The following is a 21,537-nucleotide window of genomic DNA, read 5'->3' as shown; positions in this document are numbered from 1 at the left end:
GGGTTGTATACATTGCTGGAATGTATTTACCTCACATTTATACATTTAGCTCATTTTAGTCATTACAAAGTGCTAGTAATTAAAAAGTATGTTTAATATTTTAATTAATTAAGCATAATGACAATTACAAGTAAACCTTTATATATAATTTGTACAAAAGGTTAACATACCATATTTAATGTATGATTTCAAGGTAGGTAAGCACTGTTACCTACCTTGAAATCATACATTAAATATGGTATGTTAACCTTTTGTACAAATTATAAATTGAAATTACATGTAAATTGTAATAGCTTGAAATATTACACGACTAATAGATGATAGTGCTCATTTATAGCCATATCATTAATTATAGTATATTTTAAGAATTCGTAAATGTAATTACATTTTCAAATACGTAATAAATCCAACAATGAGATGATAAAAAGCTCATGGAAGGTCCAGCTCTGATGACGATGTTCCTGATTTAGAGTTTGGAATCTGGAAAAAACACAAATAAGCGTCAAATTAAATGTATAATTATCTCATAAAACTTAAATCTGCCTTTAAATCATTATACATGTGCTTTGAAAGTATTAGGCTAGTTGTGTAACAGGTGTGTGTGTGTGTGTGTGTGTGTGTATACACACCATCCTTGTAAAATCTGTGCTGCATGCGAGACACGCTCGTTCCGGCGTAGCAGGGCTATTTAGGATGAATGGTTCATCTAAACCGGCATCTTTTCTTGCCCCCATGACAGCCTCCTTTATGGCGAAAAACACAGAGCTGCCCAAAAACAGTGTGGGCTCACCAATACCCTGAAACACACAGTGGACCAATACAATTATTTAAACATAAACCTTCATATGTATGGATTATGGATTATGTTTAAAATCCTTTCTTAAAATAACTGTTAAACTGTGAACTGTTCTACCTTTGATGAGTAGATGGCGTGGGGGTTCTCGGATCCAGCCAGCAAGTAGATGTTAAACTGCAGTGGTACATCACACACAGCAGGAATCTTATACTGGCCTGGACCCCGTGTGTACAGAACTCCAGAGGGGGAAAACTTCAGTTCTTCCATAGTGTAGAGACCCAGACCCTGCATAAATGCGCCTTCAATCTAACACACGCACACGCACACACACACACACACAGAGGTGTTTTGCAGAAGTCCACATAAAGCATACATGGTGCAATGCTGGTCCAGAACTCTAATACGTCTGCATAACACCAATGGTTTCGAGACATGGCTGAGGGAGAATTAACTCCTAATTCTGCAACGGGTACTTCTGTCTGGTACAGGTACTGGAATAAAAAACTGAGGAATACAGACAAAAACTTGGTTTCTTTGTATTTGCCAAAGCTCTGTAAAAAATCCTCCACTGGTCAATGTAAAAAAAGCAAAAAAAGTTTGCTAGTATCTTTGCTAGACCCTCTTCAGCCAGTGGGGGTGTCATGCTGCCGGCAGAGGCCTCCATGTCGCACAGGCAAATTGAGTCTATCCAAACTAGGAAAATGCATAAAGGAGAAAAAAATACCTGGCCGATGTCGATAGATGGATTTATGCTTCTGCCAATGTCCACCACCATGTCTGTTCTCACAGTCTACATAAGAAAAAATACATTTAAATTAACATTAAATCTTTGTTCAGTTTACATGAAGGCAGTAAAAAGTGCAGTAATAACAGCAGTGTTTTGGGCACATCTATAACTGAAGTGAGCATCCCTTCGGACCCACAATACAATAGCTTGAAGTAGCATCATTCCAAACTGAATGTTTGTGCCAATGTCTGGTTTAATCTGTATTTGGTGTCTATATATGACGTTTGTGTCTGTACTTGGTGTTTGTGCCAGTGTTAGGTTTGGTCTGTATATGGTGTTTGTGGCAGCGTTTGGTTTAGTCTAGTATTAAAATGAGTGTTTTACTGACCCTGTAATCACCTGTCAGACAGTCGAGCTCCACCTCACTGCAGCATGCAGCATATGTGAAATATAAATACGGCCTTCCCTCCTGTTTCTCCCAGTCCATACCTGCCTCCTGGCCTCTGAGACACAAACACAGTCAGTCCAGCTACCCTCTTAGATAGGTGTTTGATATCTTTTGTATTCTATTTATTTTATTAGACAATTTGTTTCAGATTCACGACTGCTGATTTTACCTAGATTAGATTTACCTGTAAAATCCAGAAGCTGACAGATGGATCCTTTCCAGAAATGCTTTTTTAATCTGTCAAAATATTGTTAACTGTTATTTATTAATGATTTTTTTTTTACCCATAATCAAGTGCATTTATTTATGTATATTTGTAAGAAACTTACCCAGCTTTGCCAAGTACCATTTGGATCCTGCTTCCTGATTGGCTCAAGTCGTTTGTATAGAGTTTGACAAGCGTCCTTTAAAAATGACAATAATTAATATTAGATACTATTAAATTAACAGTTTTCATAATTCTAATACATATATATTTTCAGTTGCATGTTTTTACCACTGCTTTACCCCGAAACCACCGTTCGCAATGCGGTAACACACACCGGACAGGACGCTAATCTATCATGGGCCTCAGCCATCCACCTCCTCAGACACAAACAATCATGTACAAGTATGTAGATGCCTGACAGGCCAAACACTCATGGTAGTGGGCTAGCAAACTGTACAGCTTCGCCACCAGATCGTACATCATATATTGATATTGTTCGTTTATTTTCAGTAAGCACTTTAACCTAACCAGGGTGGCGCTTGCACTCTTCCTAAAGAGACTAACTGCAAGGCATGATCCTGAAATTAAGTATATCTTGGATGAATCAAGTGAAACACCCAATCAGCTTGTTTACACAAAGCAAGAAGCTTCTTTTTCTGCACTTTTTATCCACAATTTTCAATTAGTATTTAGATCTGTACTGTACTCTTGGTGTACACCCATCATGTACTCTCCTATTTGGTGAGTATATGTTAAAAATGGCCAATTAAACGTTGCTCATTGTTCTACTTCTCTGTAGTTCCAATGATATTATATGGTCTTCACACTATTAAATCCACATTATTATAAATGTTATATGTGTGGTGTTTTGTGCCATGTTGAGCTGTGTGTGTGTGTGTGTGTGTGTGTGTGTGTCTGTGTCCTTACTTTAACAGCCATTCCATTGGCATCAGTGCCAAAAGATGCAGCAGAAGGAGGCGTGTTTGGCACGGAGCTTGTACAGGTCTCAGTAATGTGGATTAGAGAAAGCGGGATGTTCAGCTCTCGACTCGCCACCTGTGCAGAACATTGACACATACACACAAACACACACACGCACAGTGGGAACTGCTCTCATAGAAGTAAATGAGGAATTATGGTGGGAGTGCATGGAGTGTGCTAACATAGAAAGTACCTGTTGGATTTTGGTGTGTATACCCTGACCCAACTCAGTCCCTCCGTGGCTTATTAACACCGATCCATCCTTATAGATGTGTACCAGAGCAGCAGCCTTTAAGTCAAAGTGCACACACACACACACGTTTCTTCATGTCATTTCATTTCACCACTGCGTTATCCAGGTCCAGTTTCCTCCCTGTGGGTCTAGTTTCCTGAGGAATACAATCCACCTCAGAGCTTCTGCTATTTGCCCACCAAGCCAAGACATCGCTAATTATGTCTGTGTAAGCACCTGCTGACATTTAAACCTGGATCTCGGTGGTGGTGGGATAGCATAATAGACCGCTATGCCACACAATTACCCTAAAATTAAAGTTTGTAACCCTAACACAAAAAAGGTCTATTGTGTGATGTGTTTAGAACTGGCTAATTCAAACCTCCAGCAGGAATTTGAGCAGGGTCGAATGAAATTCTGCCACTGGATAAGAAGGATTCAATCTATTAAGTTCTCTTATGTTTGGTAGTTTAGCTAAAGGCAGCTAGTTTCAGATGTTTAAGGAGCTAGTTCATTACCATCAGCTCGTTGTGACACGTCCTGAACAGACACTCTGGGCGCGTGCATGTGTGTGTGTTCTTAGCACGCATACCTGGTTTAGAAAGCCTTCAGCGAAGCCGATGCCGTACTTAATGGGGACCAGGGCCATGCCTCTCTTCTTCCAGCGGTTGTTTTGGTTAAACTGAGCGATACTTTCACGCCTGCGAGTAAGATCAGCTTTCTCCTTACACTCTGCCCAGCAGCGCAGCAGGTTCTCGGGATCGAACTCCATCTTATAGTGCGTGAGAGACACCTCCTTATACAAGTTCTGCTCCCTGATCTGTTGCAAACACACATAAATGTGACTTTAAAATGTAAAAAAGTTGATAAACGCTATAATTATCCACTCCACAAATTAAAATCATTGGGTTTAGTAATCCTAAACATCATAAACGTTAAGTAAAATAGGGGCCCTCAAGTGGCGCAGGGGTCTAATATGCTAGCTCACCAGTGCGGAATCTTGGGGAACAGGCTATGCACTGGCCCAAGCAGCAGGGGATTCACATGGAGCATACATTTTAAAAAACATTGTTGGAGGAAGCGTGTGATAGTCTGATTAGGTTCTCCTCAGCCAGAACGAGGGTGGTACAAGTGGCAGAAACACTAAAAATAAGGAATTTTGTACTACTGTATATAGAAGAGTACTAAATCTACTTATTGAAAGAACTGCTTTAACATGAAGCTGACGATGCTGATATTTTAAAAATAATCAAATAATGTGACTTCTGACCTCCTCAGCTGGCCGTTTGAGTATCATGGCCACGTCGTTGATCATGTTTTCAATGACCATCATGGTTTGCGGTACCCCGAAACCTCTGAATGCTGTATTTGAAGGCAGGTTTGTTTTGCAGGCAATTGACTGCCCGCGAAGATTCGGGATGTTATACGCGTTATCCATGTGGAGCAGGATCTTCTCAGTGACCTAGGGGGAAGGAAAAACATAAAACAAACAGACCAATTACTATCTTTAAAGATTTATCTAGGACTCAGTGCAGAACCTTAAAAATAGTTCAAAACTACAATTATTGTTAATATCATTCATTTATATTATTAGAATTACCAGCATTAAAATAACTATTTCTAGACTGGTCGGATGCCCACACATGGGCATGACTGGCTGTGCTTGTAAGGCTGTATTCACATGATATGTGCCATTGTTCTCTATAGAGTGAAGCTTGCGCGTTGACCCAGTTCGCCGCTGACCTTTTCAAGTGCTACCAATGGGACAAATTGTTTATATGTCATAAACAGCAGCTAAGCACAGACATGGAGAGATACTGATTCTCACTGTTACACAAAACCCTCAACTGTGAGAAAAAATAGGACACAGTGACTAGAAAACTGCAAATTGAGTGAGACTGGATTTTTATTATATAGACAGCAAGTTACTTAATCCTGGAATCGCTTCAACAAGATTTCATTTTCCCTTAAGAGAAAATCCATAAATCATATGGATTTATCTCCATATGACGACAGGCGCCAGAGCTTTCTTGTTTTTAGCTCAAATACATTTCATACAAATCTGTATGTGAGCCAATACTGTCAATACTATTTTGTGTATTATGTAAAAGGCACTCAGCCTCTTGGTAAACGAAGCACAATAAGCAGCTTATGTGAGGGAATAATCTGGAGAGCTTAGCGTGTCTCTCCAAAAGTGATGCAGCTCTATCAGAGACTCCATCGCGAGCAGGTGAGGCGAGAAAAAGCGTGGAAAGCGGTCCCGGTGGCATGAATCCAACAGAAGAGAAGTAGAGAAAACAAAGGAGGGAACCAAACCCCCCCCTCCCTACCCAAACCCTCCTGCAATTCTGTTTTGATTCTCAATGATTTAATGTATCTTACCAGTGTGGATTCATCCGCTGTATTGCCTGCATTGGCATAGTAGTGAACATCAGCTGCAATGATTCTGCCATCGTTCATGAAGCCCACCTGGGCACACACAGACACAAATGACATTTGCTGGCCTTTGAGTAGGTTTCTGTACAAATATTACAGTTAAGAGATTTACCTTATACTTTCCCAGCACCGGGTGGCGCCCTCCTGTTATCAACATGTCCTCTCCTCTTTCCAAAACACAGCGTACTGGCTGCTCAGTCCTAGACAGCACAGACAAAAATGTGCAAATCTCAGCACAAACACATAAAGAAAAATCATTATTGCTCTATTAAACACAAGGCACAAATTGAGAAAATTGACAAATTGAGTCATATCCAATTCCTAATTGTGAATCCGTTGCTGCTTGCACAACTCAGATCAGAGAGACCGATTGTCATGACTCACCATCCCCCCCAACACATGCGGCCACTTCTTATCACCAAGCAGTGCTGGGTTCATACACAAGAGTCGTATCACATACAGAGAACGCCATCCTAATCCCTTTCTCCCCCAGTGGGTAAAAACCCTGACTGACCCTTCCTCCCTCAAAGATGTTTAATTGTGTTTGTGTGGTGCGGAAATATTTGTCTATGAATGTTACACACCGCAGCTTCAAATAAAAAACATTCAAGCAGGACTCACCTCAATGCAGCCACAGCTGTGAGGCAGGCCAGAATTTGTGTTTTGGTCACTTTACCCCCAAACGCACCACCGACCCGCTTAACGTGGCAAGAAACTCGATTGGATGGGATGCTCAATGCATCTGCTATTGCCATCTATGAAAAAATAAATAAAGAATACTGTTTTATAAGACCAGTATATAAGATAAGTGCTGGGTGATATTGGCTGTGTGTGTATTTGTTTACTTGGATGCCTGTTGGGTGTTGTGTGGACACATAGACTTTCATTTCCTTTTCCTCTCCTACTGGAATGACCAGCATGCTTTGCGTCTCCATATAGAAATGCTCCTGGCCCCCAAGCCGAATCTCGCCTGTGAGATGAATCCACACAAACACACAAAAACACACATTACACGTATTTATCTAAAAACAAAGTCGCTGTTTACTGTAGTTATTAAAAATTAATGTACAGCCCCCATCTACAGAAAAATTGGGGCACTTTAAAAACAATAGAATCTGATGCCTGCAACACAATCAAAAAAGTTGGGACAGAGGCAAAATAAGACTAAGGTTACACAAGTAACACTGCTTTGGAAGGTTTCACAATATATAAAGGGAGCATCCACCAAAAGCTTAGTCTTTGCCAGCAAGGATGGATCATGATTCACCACCAAAATAATCAAGACATAAGAGTGGCCAGGTGAGGACCATTAATGAACAAAGCAATGACAAAACCCCACATAAGCACAGAATGTCAGCAGCTGTACATGGTGATGCTAAAAGTGATCGTGTATAATCAAGCTACATCCTGAAGTTGCTGCCAAGGGTCATTATAGGCTGAAGAACAGCTACAAAGAGTTGCACATAGAATCATTGTCCAGTTATGAAGAACAATGAAGAGGTGAATCTGACCTTCATAAATGTGGTCTGCCTGCTGAAATGCTGTGGTCACGTCTCCTCTCTGAATCTCTCTCTGAGAAGAAAAGAAGGATCTCTTCTCTACAGCCTCCTGTAAATACATGTAGATGATCTAAACCCCTTCCTGTCCGTCATACACTACAATTAATTTATCTGTTTTAAAAGCATTTCAGGACCTTTTAATTTCACAACACACAACACTGTTCTGTTATCACTTAGCCTACAACATAAATAACATTAGGTGCTATTACACTAGCCCACCACCACTGAGATTCAAACCTGCTATCAGTAAGCAATCACTACGATAATGTCTCCACATTCTAATTAGGTGTGTATCAGTGTGTAGCATATCCTCCAAACCTCTGACCTCTACAGTGAAGATTCGCTCAGGCAGGTCCTCATAGATGATATTCAGTGCTGCTGCTGCCAGTTTAGCGTGCTGCTTCGTATCGGCGACGACGGCACAAATCATATGACCCACACAGGTCACCTGGAAACAGATGGAGAAGTACGATCCTTGGTTAGCATTAGGAACATTTTTGTTTAATTTATATCCTTTTAGAATTTGAGTTGGATTGCTAGAATTATTGAAAAAAAAACTAATTGTTTACTTTCATTCAGCACAAACACCTCGTATGATAAGCAATATACAGTATACGTCTAACAGAAAAAAAGTTTATGACAACACTACAGACAAAGTGGAGGTGTATGGAGCACCAGGAAGCACCTGTTTTATTAGAAACCCAGCCAGGTCGATAGCACATCATTCGGTTAAATAAAATAGAATAAAAATAAGAGAAAGAACAAGGATGGTAAAAATCACCTCTTCTTCAGCTAGCAACTCCTCATCGATTCCAGAAAAGTTTATGGCGTTCCTGCCTGGAATATCTTTGGCAGTGATCACATCCACAACACCAGGTTTCATTAGAGCACTCTTTACGTCAATGTGGCTAAAATATGGAGCAACAAAAACAATTTTAAGAATGAAAATCATTCAATGCCAAGCGACCCACAATTGTGACTGAATACAATGCTAGCAACTGAGGGTTTGGGGCTTCGCTCATGGCCCCAAAAGTGGCAACTTGGTAATGGTGGTGCTTGTATCAGTGACCTTCTGAACGCTGGTCCAGTATTCTTTATCACCAAGCTACAAACTCCCACAATGGTGCAACAGGGGTAACTGCTAACATTTATTCTCACCTCTGGCCACTGTCTGTAAGGAGTTTTGCATGTTCTCTCCGTATCTGTGAGGGCTTTCTCCTATTATACAAGCAGTTGCAGAATATAGCTTCATCTGCCATGCAAGTTATGGCAGGTTGTACGTCATCTCTTCTTAGAGTTCCTGACACTCACACTCTAAGCATTAATCTACATAGCCAATCATCAGCCAATCATGTCTGTGTGAATGCCTGGCCAGCCGATAGCACCACAGAGATCCGAGTTTAAATAGACCTTTGCGCCGCCCGATGTGTAAAATATTTTAATATGTTTTAGTATGTAACTAGTTTTACGTGATCTTGGCGTGTGCTCTGGTGCTGGTGACGACAGTCAGGAAGAGCTCTCCATCTGTGTGTGGAATATCATCGCAGTACACAGCTTCTCCTGTAGCGTGTGAGACAGCGGAGCGGTGAGGCAACGCTCGCCCAACACAGTCCTTCTCTGAGTCAGCCTACACACACACACAAACCCATATGAAAATATGGAAACACACACCTATGTACGTAAAAACAAGCATTTGTACAATTGCAGCACCCTTGCAGTCTCAAATATTATCCGCTCAGGGTAGAGGTGAGCTACAGTCAAGCAAGGATAGAGTAACTGTACACACACACACACACACACACACACACAGACAAACAGACACCTGGAACTCTTGAAATCCGGGGTGAATGTGATTGGGCAGGGGCTCAACTGCACTCAGCTCAACTTTGGGAATTTCAGCTTTAATGACGTTCTGCCAAAAATATGAATGCAAATGAAGAAAAATACATTAATCAAAACAATCTTTAAATAGCATTACATATAAAATGTAGTCCATGCATAATCGTATACATACATACTGTATATAGAGCCCTAAGTATGCCCCCTATCCAGAAAAATCTGTAATAAATTGTGTGATTTTTGATTATTTGAGTTTAGATTTTTTTATATGCAATTCAGGTTTTTATGGTCTTATCCTGCAAGAAACATCCGTCACAATTACACTTTGTGATAAAACTGGCACTTTAATGAACAGCATTGCATTCCCTTTTATGTCCGAGTGTGTGTTCTGTGTGAGACTGTGACTCACTGGTCAGTTCTAGCATTGTGATTTAGTTACAACCTGAACAGCAAAGTTGACCCTAATACAGTATCATCAGTTGAGTCAAGTGACAAGGCTTCTAACTGTGAGTACTTCAATATTACTTTTATTTGTTAATTTCACTGGCTGACACTTACAGCTTTCTGTTTTTTCGGTGCTTCTTTGTGTTTACTTCTAAATACTAACAGTTAGTTCCAGATTCTGCTTAGATTACTGCACTCGTTCCCTCTAATGTAAACTTAAAAGCTGCTGCTCTATATGCCTATTACACAGAATGAGTAAGAGTGTGTGGCTTAGTAGTCTGATGCCTTACTGCCTGTTTGAGGTGCTGCAAACCGTGCAGGTAGAACCTGAAGAGCATACTGAGAGTCAGAGATCTGCGGAATAGCACCTTCCCTCCTGGAGCTGACGTCTCCAAAGTGACATCATCAAGCAGTGCGGTATATGCACCATGAAATGTTGCCTCTGTCCATGGCCTGCCAAAAAAAAAAAAAAATACATTTTATACATTCTACATAAGTCCAGACTTTTGCCTCACAATGGAAACAAACACTACGTACTTCCTGGTGGTTTAGAATACAGCCAAGCAAACAAAAAAATCCATCTTCATCAAGGTCACAGTCACGCATCCACTACCTCACACCCAAGGGGAATTTAAATTAGCCAATCAGTTTTTTTTTTGTTTTTTGTTTTTAATAATGTACTTTATTTGTAATATTTATGGCAGGAAACTGTGTTTTGTGCTTGTTTTATGGCCTTACATATATACATATGTAGTCTTTGTCTGTTGTACTTAGGGCATAAACCCTGTTTATGAAATGGCATACACATCTACATAGTTTTTTTAGTCTGTTTCGTGTTAATCAGTATTAGGAAGACTTACAGAACCCAGAACCCCAGACTATCTACATTGTTTCTGGTTTTGCTAGCCTGTGGAAAGACTATTAGTGGTATGATCGAACACATTACCTGCCGATGATCTGTTGTGTTGTACTGTCTGCGCTGAGCGTGTGTGCTCCAACTCCTCCATAGTACACGGTGATCTCCTTCACCACATCTGAGCCCTCATGAAACCACACACGCATGCCGGCATTCACCGTGGCCAGAGCGTTCTCTTTACGTGGAGACTGACGGAAGGCGCACACAAGTTCACCCTGCAAAGGTGCAAAAGTGTCATCATACTTATCATAATGAAATACAGCCAAACATACTAGGATGCGTATAATTCTCATAACGTGTGACTTTTGTGTACCTTTCTTAAAATTGGAATGAAAACTGACATCACAATCTCATCCGGTTTGAGAATCGTCTTTCGAAATCCCACAAAGAAATTCTTATCCAGAGGGACTTCCCGTTTCCCATCTGAAACCACAGATAAAATCTAAGTCAGCGAGAGGACGAAGCATTTAATTCAGAATTCAATGCAACTCTATGACCACACACACCAGAGACACTGCAGCCCTTTTTTTACTGTATCACTCCAAAGGTGACCAATCAATGGTTTCATGCTATGCCCATACAGCCTGCTTTGGGATGCTTAGTCACTGGTCATGATGGGTAGCTGTACAATTTACACTCTGGACTTAAGTACAGTAAGGGTCACTTGGCAGTAGACACAACTACTAAAATGTGCCTTCATCGGTTTAAAAAGTACTGTACCATAAAATTCTGTGCAGTGGAAAAGCTCACAAGTGGCTAACACCGCTCAGTTTGTTTTTGTGCATTTGTGTAGAAAATGTATATTTACAGTGTTGGTACATAGTTTATCTAGGTTGCTGTGATTTTTAGAAAGATGATAAATATTTAAACAATGAGGTTTGTGTACTGTCAGCTGTACAAATAATTTAAACCCCAGCACTGCAATGATATCAGACTTAATGGCTGTATAAGGTGTAAGTGATTTACAAACCTTTAGACAGCAGCAGCACTGAGCTTCTTCCAGCTGCGAGAACAGGATTTAGGTCTGAGTTTGGATATGCACTGGCAATGTTTCCACCAAGAGTCTACACACACACACACACTAGACATTAACACAGACTGACAAATGCACAATACTGGCAAAGTATATTGTCACCAGATCATGTGATAGTTAGATTGGACCTTGGACTATTAAAACCATGTGCATTAATATGGATTTAAATTCAGCTTCCCCGTCTTTGGGCCTGTAACTGCCTCTACCTGTCTGGAAAGGCTTTCCACAAAATTTTGTCATGCCTCTGTGGGAATTTTGATAAAAAAAGCATTTATAAGGTCAGACACTAAGAGTGGATAAAAACACATGGCTTGCAATCACCATCTCAATAGAATTAAGGTCAGGCCACTGTAGTTCCTCACATGAAACTTGTTAAACCATGGGGTAAAGCCATGCTGAAGCGGAAACATGCATTGTCCAAACAGTCGTAACAAAGTCGGAAGCATGTAATTTATTTAATGTAAGTCTTCCATCTTGAGAACGCTGCTAAAACCAAGGTCTAGCCAGAGAAAAGACACAATAGTTTTAGGTAGAGCATCCAATGCTGCAAAAGCGGAGATGGACGAAGATGGAGTCAGGACATTACAAGTAGATTTATATACATATTTAGTTTAATACTGATAAAAGAAAAAAAAGGTTTAATTTACACAGTCACACAGCTTTTAGCAAACATTTTTGCCTGAGTTGAGAAAGGGTAGTGGGGTCTGTACTGGTGTCTGTGTATGCAAGTGTGCATGCAACTTACAGCTACGTTGCGGATCTGCTCTCCTCCCAGATGTTTCAGCTGCTCCAGCAGTGCCGAGTACGTCTGTGTGAGCTCTACTGAAAGCGTACCTACACACTTCTCCAACACACTTCGTACGGTGGATAAACTACAACCTGCTCCAATATGTACACCTGTAACACACACACACAAACACACACACACACACACACACACACACACACACACACACACACAGGTGTAGGTGCTCATGGGGTTATTTAAAACAAACCGTGCACATCGGAAAAGAATCTAAAAGAAACACACTTACCTTCTGGCTTGTGAGCAACTTCAAACAGTTCTGTCACACGAGTGGGTGAAATTATTATGGGATGTATAGCACCTTTGAACTTGATATCCAACCCTGGTAAAAACATTACACAATAATTAATGTCGTCAGACGTGTTAGGATGAGCACTAAGTTCATTGAAGGTGAAGCTGTGATACTGAGTGCAGTATGCAGTATTCAGTATGTAGTAGGTAGTCTTAAACAAAGCCAATTACTTGCCTATATTGGTGTTTCCCATCACAAGAGGGGCTTGTGGGTATTGAGACTTCAGATGAAGCAGCTCATTAAGAGACACAGGGGAGATCCAGGTCATCCTCTCTCCCTGAAATGTCTTTGTGGTTTTTTCTTGACTCTCTGCCATTAGCTAAACAAAGAGAGACATTAACAAATCGGTTCTAATATAAAGTTTCAGATCTCTCTATCACTGATTGAACAGAGGTCAATCAGTGTCTAAAGTTAAACAGACTGTAAAATTCTGCAAAATACAGGCCTATCCCACCATCGTGAAGACCAGAGTTCATGTCTTATTGGTGCCAGCAATTTGTCTAATTTTAAAAAATATACTTACTATGAGCTCTGGAGGGTAAATCAGGTCCTGTGTCGGGTCCAGAGGAAGAAACTCCTGTTTACTGAACAGCTCCAGATGATCCTGAAATCCAAAAGAAACAGAAATTATTCCTTTATTTAACCAATACAAAGTGCAAATGTAACCCAAATTAAGCTGGATTTAATGGTTTGTATTAGTAAGTGATTTTATTTAAATATTGTAGACAAAACTAGATTTTAAACATACAGAAGGTTCTTTAGACAATATATTCTTACATTGTTCGCTGATGCCTCTTTACTTGACATACAGCAGGCAGCGCCATTCATCTGGCAACACTTTACACTCTACAAAGATTAAATGCAATGTTAATAAAATTGTAACATTTGTTTTTGTTATGTAATATACTTCCAGTGCATAAATGTTAGTGTACAATGAACTTCTAATAATTGTGTTGTAACAACGGTGAATGTGAGGGTCAGGGATATATGAAATGTGTAACCATTCATTTAAAAAGGGTAGAAAAAAAAACTATGCTTTTGTGGTCCTTAGTCGTTATGAGTAATCCTCATGATCAAGCTTTTTTAACAAAGCAAACTTTGACATGAGACCAGGATTAAACTGGCCTATTTAAGTAATTATATAAGGTCAGTTCTACAACCACTGTTAGATTTGAAGCTGCATTATAATGGACAATACAGCAATAATCTTGAAAGCAGGTCAAAAGTGCATTAAGATGCACCAATAATAAGCTTGCTTTATTTCAGTTAGTGCCTATTTTAAAACCCTTGTTTAAATGTATGCGTTTTGTTACGTACCTCACAAAAGGTGCGATAGCCATCAATGATTGGTCGATACCCGGTGCACCTGCACAAGTTACCTAGAAAGACAAAATATAATCTAAACATTTAAACACTTAACCGATTTTTATATGTATAACTTAAGCGTGAGAATATTGTTTACATTCATTTATACATAAAAGGATGAAGAATCCAATTTTTAACCACTTTTACTTCTACAAGAGCAACTAAAAATGGTAAATGAGCTAAATGCACACACATACCAGTTACTGGCATGATATTAAATATTAAGTGTTACCCCCAAGTGCCTGGGTGATATCCTCCATAGTGGGTTTTGGTATGTTTCTCAACAATGTGTACATAGACATGACCATTCCTGGAGTGCAAAACCCACACTGAGAACCATGGGCTTTGGATATACGCTCCTACAAACACATACAGACACACAAACATACCAGTGGTATACAATTACATCACAAATAGCATAAATACCAGTTACTTTACAAATACTAAATACTAATACAAAAATGTTTTGTGATAAACAGTGACACTATGGATAAAATACTAGTGATTTGCAGTGACATTAAACATAAACTTATAGGCATAAATATAATCAATACCAGTGATAGACAGTTATATCCTAGTGATATGCAATTCATTATTATTAATACTAACAACAATTCATGATTACATGTATATTTTATTACTATTAAAATACTAAAATACACAGTAATATGCAGTGACATTACTATTATGGCTACTACTAATATTGTTACTATTACAATGCATTGTATATATTTTTTACATAACATCTCTTACAGTATGCTGTATAATGTTACATCTCCTTGACAATGTGTGTGAGAGAGTGAAGGTGTGTGTAGGTATTACCTGCACAGGGTGTAGTTTGGTTTTGCTGTTTCCAATGCCCTCAACTGTGGTCACAGCCGCTCCATTTAGTTGGCAAATAGGCATCAGACAGGCATTAGCAGTAAAGTGACTCTTCAGTGAAGGAAACCAGTGAGTGCTGATCACACTCATTTAAATTTTTGGCATTTAGCATAAGATTAAGGCATGAATCCCCACTGTCTTATTTCTACTCATTGCATTAATACTAACCACATTTCCAGTAAAAAGTTGGCTACACTGTTGTGCAAAATAGGCCTGTCATAACTGTTATAACAAGAATAATACATGACTATCAACCACACCCAATCTAAGTAGCAGGAACAAATGATGCAAAGAAAAGTAGAAAATAAACAGATGTGTATACAACGTAAGTACATGAGTTGAAGGATACTGGATGCTCTTGGTCCGAGTTTCATATCTGGACACCATGACGGTGCAGGCACCACATCCACCTCCTCCACAGCCGTACTTGGTACCTGTAAGACGTACTATGTACACACATGCAGTCAAGAAAATAACAAGAACAAACACATATGTACCACAATCTAACCTATCTAACCTAAATAGACACAAGTTCTTACAGACAAACTTCATCTTGTAGAAAGCCCTTCTAGAACAGTAGAAGCCCGTTAGCCCTTTACCTCCCAGGGGCTCACACAATAGATACACAATAGATAGATAGTTACACTGTGTCTTGACTTTTGCAAGGTTTGGGTTTTTTGCCATTATTAAGTTTAGCTGGGCAGATAAATTTCTTTATATTTATCTAAGTTTTGACAGCAAGTTATAGACAAGTCTCCAGTCCCTACATTTACAAAAATGACACTATTGTTATTTGCTTAACTAGATTATAGTTAGAGTTAGAATAGAGTTAAGAAATCATTACCTGGGCAAGGCGTTTTATTAATATCTTACCCCTTTTGCATAAACCACCTTTGGCTAACAGTGGTGGCTTAATCTGTAGATGCAAAATCCACCAGCATAACAGTTCAGAAAAGTTTGCCTAGTGTTTTTGTAATAGTGTTTATGTTTGAACTGTTTTGAACTGGAATTATCAATCCAACACTTCATAATCTGGTAGTAAAATGAGAGCCTTCTTAATTGCACAGTGTGTAAATGTACAATATATAAAATGTCTTGATCCCTAATGCCCTGTTTAGTTGTTTGATAACGGAATTTCATAACCAGTCATTAAAACCTGTTAAAGCATATTTTAAATAGTAAAACAATGCACTACTTTCTGGGTTTAAATAGTGGAAGGATACGTTTCTCTCTGAGAAAGGAGAGCAGCATAGTTTCTGGATCTGCATCACTGATTGTTACCTGTAACGATATGAAAAATAGACCCAATCAGCTTGACATTACAGAGAAACAAAATGTACTTTGAATTTTTCATTGCATTTTTTCAATGAAGCCGCTAGTTTTGTTTAAGGCATGCTTTAGATTAAGCCTTTACCTAACCCAAAAAAACACTAATGCACCTACTACAATCATACATATCCTATACCACACACACACTTACACACTATCATGTCATTACCACAGCGTAATGCTATTTGGGTCCTTTTCCAATGATAAATGGGTTAACAGTTAACCATCGACGAATGTGGACCAGTTAACAGTTTAAAGGGCTTAATTTGTATCCCTGGTTCAAAAATAAGTTTTCTTAATGCAATTAATAATTTATTACTCAAAAGGTCTCTTATTAGGCCTAAAGCAGCTCATGGATTAAGTTTAGCAGGTGGAAGTTCCTCCACAAGAGGAGGCTGTTGGCTTAGTTTTGAATGTACTTTACCTCAGTGACTTCTTTAATAACTTTTAAAAATTCATCGTGCGCTAATGTTGCATGAGTAATGTCGACAGTAAAATACTCTCTTATTGATTTTAAGTGTATTTTTAATAGTTTAAAATCCGAAAATGCCACCTTTCTTAAAAAGTGAGCAACAACACCAACGCGATGTACAAACTCAGTACCCGGATGTAAGCATCGCGTATGTTTACAAACACTCCGATTTAATTTAAACATAATTTATATCGTTTCTTATGTAAATAAACTGTGTTTTTAACAGTCAAATTTTACAAATAAGAACAGCACCGCAACACTCACAAAACACAGTTATTTTACATGCACTAGTTAGGGTAAATAATAAAAAAAGCCGTTAATTTGTTTACTGATTCGGTTTGTTTGTTACCTTTTTGCCGTTAATGAAGAGAATCACGAGATCGCTTCTCTTATCAGCGTCCATGTTGTGAACTTTACACACTCTCAACTGACTGGGGTTGTTCAGATTCATAACATAACCCTCCCTCTTAAAGTGGCAAACTGATCTGTGGGCTGAGATATTATGTAAAACAAAGACGCTAGTCCACTAAATTAGGATTTGCCTTAATCTCCATCGGGATTAATAAAGTATCTGTCTGTCTGTCTGTCTGTCTGTCTGTCATCTGTCTGTCTGTCATCTGTCTGTCTCTGTCTGTCTGTCTATCTGTCTATCTATCTATCTATTTAACTATCAATCATCTATCTGTCTGTCTGTCTGTCTGTCTGTCTGTCTAGCTAGCTACCTACCTATCTATCTGTCTGTCTGTCTGTCTGTCTGTCTATTTATTTAGGGAATTACAGTGGGTATTCAGGATAGTGTAAACATTTTTGCAGCAGCAGGTTTACAATAGTGAGTAACATTAGACTGATTTACATACTTCATTAAAAATGATGAACACACAGTCAGACTGATCACGCTTTTAATAATTTTATTTTTTAACTTTACATCACATTATTAAATCTGTCAGTAACCAAACATAATGGCAGACTGAACTCTGTATGTGAGCTTTAGCACTTGTACAGAATATTTATCCTTTGGATGTCAATGTTGGACAGATTCTGTCTCTGTCCAATGTCTACAAAAGGATTAGGAGTTGGAGTGATGGTGTCACGTCCGTTCATAGAGAAAGCTCGTCTTCCGTAGTGCATCACAGAGGAGTAGTCATACAGTGTGTTCAGGTTGTTGGTGTTCTCTCTGTTGAAATTGTACTGCATTGATGGACTGATGTTTTCCCAGTTGATGATGACATAGCTATCACGGTCACTCCTGGTGTGCTCATGGTAGAAACCCAGAGCGTGGTTAAGCTCATGCTGAACAATGCCTTGTACAAGACAGCCAGCTCTGTTGAGAGAGACCACCTGCAGACCACCAGTTTTGCCCACAGCAGAAAAGCACCTGAGAGGAAGAAGAGCTTTAAATAAAATTCATCTATAGAACAGTGTATCAAATTGTGGACTGATGTTGACGCTATGTAACAGCAATGTTAAGAGTTTATCCAGCCTCACCCGTCTTTGTTCTCAATGCTGAGGTAATCAGTTTCAACTGTCCTGTTAACAAAACGAATGCAGGTTTTGCTGTGGAAGGTAGCCATGGCATTAGCAATTACATTCCTGTCAGAGGATGCTGTAAAGAAAATACCAAGTGTTAATGAGATAACAATAATTAATAAATAACCTAATTTGTACAATGTGGTTAAGAAATGCTGTTACTTACTGAAATCAATGCTCACTATAAAAGGCACCTCCACAAAGCCAGTTAAGGACTTCTTCCAAAAGCAGTTGTTGTTGGGGCAGACCAGAGAGTTTCTGGATGTTGCTAACAGTATGTCTCCCTCCACCAACAGTTCAATAGATCCTTTATACAGAGATTAAAATGTATGTTACACTATAAAATTAATACTTGTCATAGTAATAATGTTAAACTTTTATGGATAGAATGAGCAAAAGAACTGACCGTTATTAGTGGTGAGAATTTGTGATGAGATGTCCATTGGCTGGGGAGCGTCGAGTTTGAAAGCCTGGGAGAAGCCGAGCAGAAGGACTAGAATAAAGACAGAAGATCTGGACTCCATATTGCTTCAGTGAGTGAAGATGATCTGGATGCTCCTTCACTGTAGCTCGGTGTCTGAATGCTGTCATAGTGGCCTTTTATACACATGGACACACAGAGACAGACTGGTGTGTTTTTATTAAGGATTAAAACTGTGTTAGTGTCCACTGTCTGATGTGTAGAACTAAAGGGAGGATCCTCTGACCACACCAATGACTCTAATCTCTTACTGAATCAGATTAGAGGTGTTTGGTTCATTTAAATGAATTAATCAAGTGAATATCTTAATATTTAGTATTTTACAACAGTCAGGCTTTAACTAGGACATGCTGGTGTGAGGTGCAATCCCTAATCATGATGTTGACTTTCATTTTTATGCAGAGAATACAGTTACTTTACAGAATTTTCTGGAATGTTGTTGCCGATACTTCAGCCACCTTCCATAGCAAAACCTGCCTGACTGTTCGTGAATCTAAATTTGTGCATTACATAGAAACTCCTCAATATTACAATCTCTAATTGATTCATTCATTTAAATGAGCCAAACACTTCTACTCTGATTCAGTAAGAGATTAGAGTCATTGGTGTGGTCAGAGGATCCTCCCTTTAGTTCTACACATCAGACAGTGGACACTAACACAGTTTTAATCCTCAATAAAAACACACCAGTCTGTCTCTGTGTCCATGTGTATAAAAGGCCACTATGACAACATTCAGACACCGAGCTACAGTGAAGGAGCATCCAGATCATCTTCACTCACTGAAGCAACATGGAGTCCAGAGCTTCTGTCTTTATTCTTGTCCTGCTGCTCGGCTTCTCCCAGGCTTTCAAACTCGACGCTCCCCAGCCAATGGACATCTCATCACAAATTCTCACCACTAATAACGGTCAGTTCTTTTGCTCACTGTATCTATAACAGTTTAACAGTTAAACCTTGCACCAAGCGTAAAAAACTTGTGATCAGGATACTGCACTGGTGATGTTTAGGTACAACAAATATTCATTTTAATTCCCTGAGCTAACGTATATTTTCCTCTCTGTATACAGGATCCAGTGAACTGTTGGTGGAGGGAGACATACTTTTGCCAGAAAACAGGAACTCCATGGTCTGCCTCAATAACAACTGCTTCTGGAAGAAGTCCTCAACTGGCTTGGTGGAGGTGCCTTATACAGTGAGCAATGATTTCTGTAAGTGACCTATTTTTAACCGTTCACATCTAATACAATTTGTTTTAATCTCATTATTTCTGACAAACATTTTGGCGGTTTTCTTCACAGCATTTTCTGACAGGAATGTAATTGCAAATGCCATGGCCACCTTCCACAGCAAAACCTGCATTCGTTTTGTTCCCAGGATGTTTCAAACCGATTATCTCAGCATTGAAAACAAAGACGGGTAACACTATACAACATTTTAAAGCGGCCTTAACATCATTTGACATGTTCTACTATTTCATCCTCAAATATGACTTACTTACACTGGCAATCTTTTCTTAGGTGTTACTCCTCTGTGGGCAGAACTGGTGGTGCTCAGGTGGTCTCTCTGAACAGGGATGGTTGTATGGTCAATGGTATCGTCCAACACGAGCTGAACCATGCTCTAGGGTTCTATCATGAGCAGACCAGGAGTGACAGAGATCTTCATGTTATTATCAACTGGCAAAACATCGACCAAGCAATGCAGCACAATTTTAACAAGGAGAACACCAACAACCTGAACACACTGTATGACTACTCCTCCGTGATGCACTATGGAAGAAAAGCTTTTTCCATCAATGGTCTGGACACCATCACACCCATTCCTAATGCATATGTGCAGATTGGACAGAGACAAGATCTGTCTGTCATTGACATCCAGAGGATCAACAAACTCTACAACTGCTGAAATGCACAGATTTGTTTTGTTAAAATTTAGAGCATTTTACAACATGCTGTTATATTTTAACATAATAAAACAGCTTTCCAACTAGTACATTGTAATCCTAAACAATGTCTTAATAAAATGAATCAACATAATGACCCAACGTTTATCTGATTGTGTTTTTTAAATCAGCATTTTCTACCATCCATTTTTAGCTATTTCAGTGTCAATAGCTGAATCCACTCAGAAACCCTTTTATACTTAATGACTTATGAAGCACAGATAGAACAATTAGCTGGCAAGGGTAGTCAAGTTAGTCTAATAAACATGATTAAAAACGTATGGCACATCATGAAGAGGAGAATCAGACAATGGCGATTGTTGAGCAGCTTAATTCTTGTATACAGAACCACAACAATTATTATAATTCATTGTCAAACAATTAATAGTATAATGAAAAAAAAGCAATACGCAGATATTATACTGACAAGATGTTTCATCAGAATAAAGAAGTTCATTTAATAATTAATTAATTATTTAATAATTGACATCTAATATGGAGCAACTGTGTGCTATGAGCTTAGTTTTAACATAAACATTTCAAAAGCTTAACTCAGAAGAGACTTTTAAGCGATTATAAAAGTTAATTCCTAATACAAGCTACTACAAGCTCACTTACAATAAAACAAGTTCTAAATACCAATTATATATATACACACTGATCAACCATAACATTAAAACCACCTACTTGTTTTTACACTCACTGTCCATTTTATCAGCTCCACTTACCATATAGAAGCACTTTGTAGTTCTACAATTACTGACTGTAGTCCATCTATTCTTCTGTATGCTTTGTTAGCCCTTTTTCATGTGTGGATAAGA

The 21,537-nt window shown here is 39.0% G+C and overlaps 3 protein-coding genes across 5 annotated transcripts; 1 reads left to right on the top strand and 2 right to left on the bottom strand.

The window, feature by feature from the left end:
• Window positions 1-283: 283 nt before the first annotated feature.
• aox6 (aldehyde oxidase 6) lies at window positions 284-17,167 on the bottom strand. Of its 3 annotated transcripts, XM_062989990.1 has the most exons (35): window positions 17,114-17,167; window positions 16,187-16,244; window positions 15,313-15,409; window positions 14,904-15,012; window positions 14,314-14,440; window positions 14,034-14,095; window positions 13,494-13,562; window positions 13,240-13,320; window positions 12,891-13,035; window positions 12,654-12,746; window positions 12,365-12,516; window positions 11,557-11,650; window positions 10,900-11,009; window positions 10,617-10,801; window positions 9,961-10,123; window positions 9,210-9,299; window positions 8,857-9,014; window positions 8,169-8,295; window positions 7,713-7,835; window positions 7,340-7,436; window positions 6,674-6,798; window positions 6,450-6,583; window positions 5,941-6,028; window positions 5,775-5,861; window positions 4,663-4,854; window positions 3,985-4,212; window positions 3,354-3,449; window positions 3,107-3,235; window positions 2,301-2,375; window positions 2,156-2,208; window positions 1,912-2,026; window positions 1,521-1,586; window positions 914-1,102; window positions 630-797; window positions 284-480 (listed from the first exon to the last, which is right to left on the bottom strand). In XM_062989990.1, the coding sequence occupies exons 1-35, from the start codon at window positions 17,165-17,167 to the stop codon at window positions 430-432; spliced, it is 3,990 nt and encodes a 1,329-aa protein (XP_062846060.1). In that variant the 3' UTR covers window positions 284-429. The 3 variants fall into 3 exon arrangements, with proteins under 3 accessions (XP_062846060.1, XP_062846062.1, XP_062846063.1); XM_062989992.1 differs by lacking the exons at window positions 284-480; window positions 630-797 and having other exon boundaries at window positions 1,016-1,102; window positions 1,923-2,026; XM_062989993.1 differs by lacking the exons at window positions 284-480; window positions 630-797; window positions 914-1,102; ... (4 more) ...; window positions 3,107-3,235; window positions 3,354-3,449 and adding an exon at window positions 3,458-3,549.
• A 565-nt stretch (window positions 17,168-17,732) lies between these two features.
• On the bottom strand, window positions 17,733-18,815 carry LOC134304342 (hatching enzyme 1.2-like). The gene is made up of 4 exons (XM_062989950.1): window positions 18,698-18,815; window positions 18,458-18,598; window positions 18,250-18,367; window positions 17,733-18,139 (listed from the first exon to the last, which is right to left on the bottom strand). Exons 1-4 carry the CDS (start codon window positions 18,813-18,815, stop codon window positions 17,752-17,754), a joined length of 765 nt encoding a protein of 254 aa, XP_062846020.1. The 3' UTR covers window positions 17,733-17,751.
• Window positions 18,816-19,563: 748 nt separating this feature from the next.
• LOC134304341 (hatching enzyme 1.2-like) lies at window positions 19,564-20,679 on the top strand. Its single transcript, XM_062989948.1, has 4 exons — window positions 19,564-19,681; window positions 19,842-19,982; window positions 20,073-20,190; window positions 20,292-20,679. The coding sequence occupies exons 1-4, from the start codon at window positions 19,564-19,566 to the stop codon at window positions 20,677-20,679; spliced, it is 765 nt and encodes a 254-aa protein (XP_062846018.1).
• Window positions 20,680-21,537: the final 858 nt, after the last annotated feature.

Source organism: Trichomycterus rosablanca, chromosome 27 (assembly GCF_030014385.1).
Source record: "Trichomycterus rosablanca isolate fTriRos1 chromosome 27, fTriRos1.hap1, whole genome shotgun sequence".
NCBI lineage: Eukaryota > Metazoa > Chordata > Actinopteri > Siluriformes > Trichomycteridae > Trichomycterus > Trichomycterus rosablanca.
Note: the sequence above shows the minus strand (reverse complement) of the source record. Positions and strands in the feature narration are given on the sequence as shown.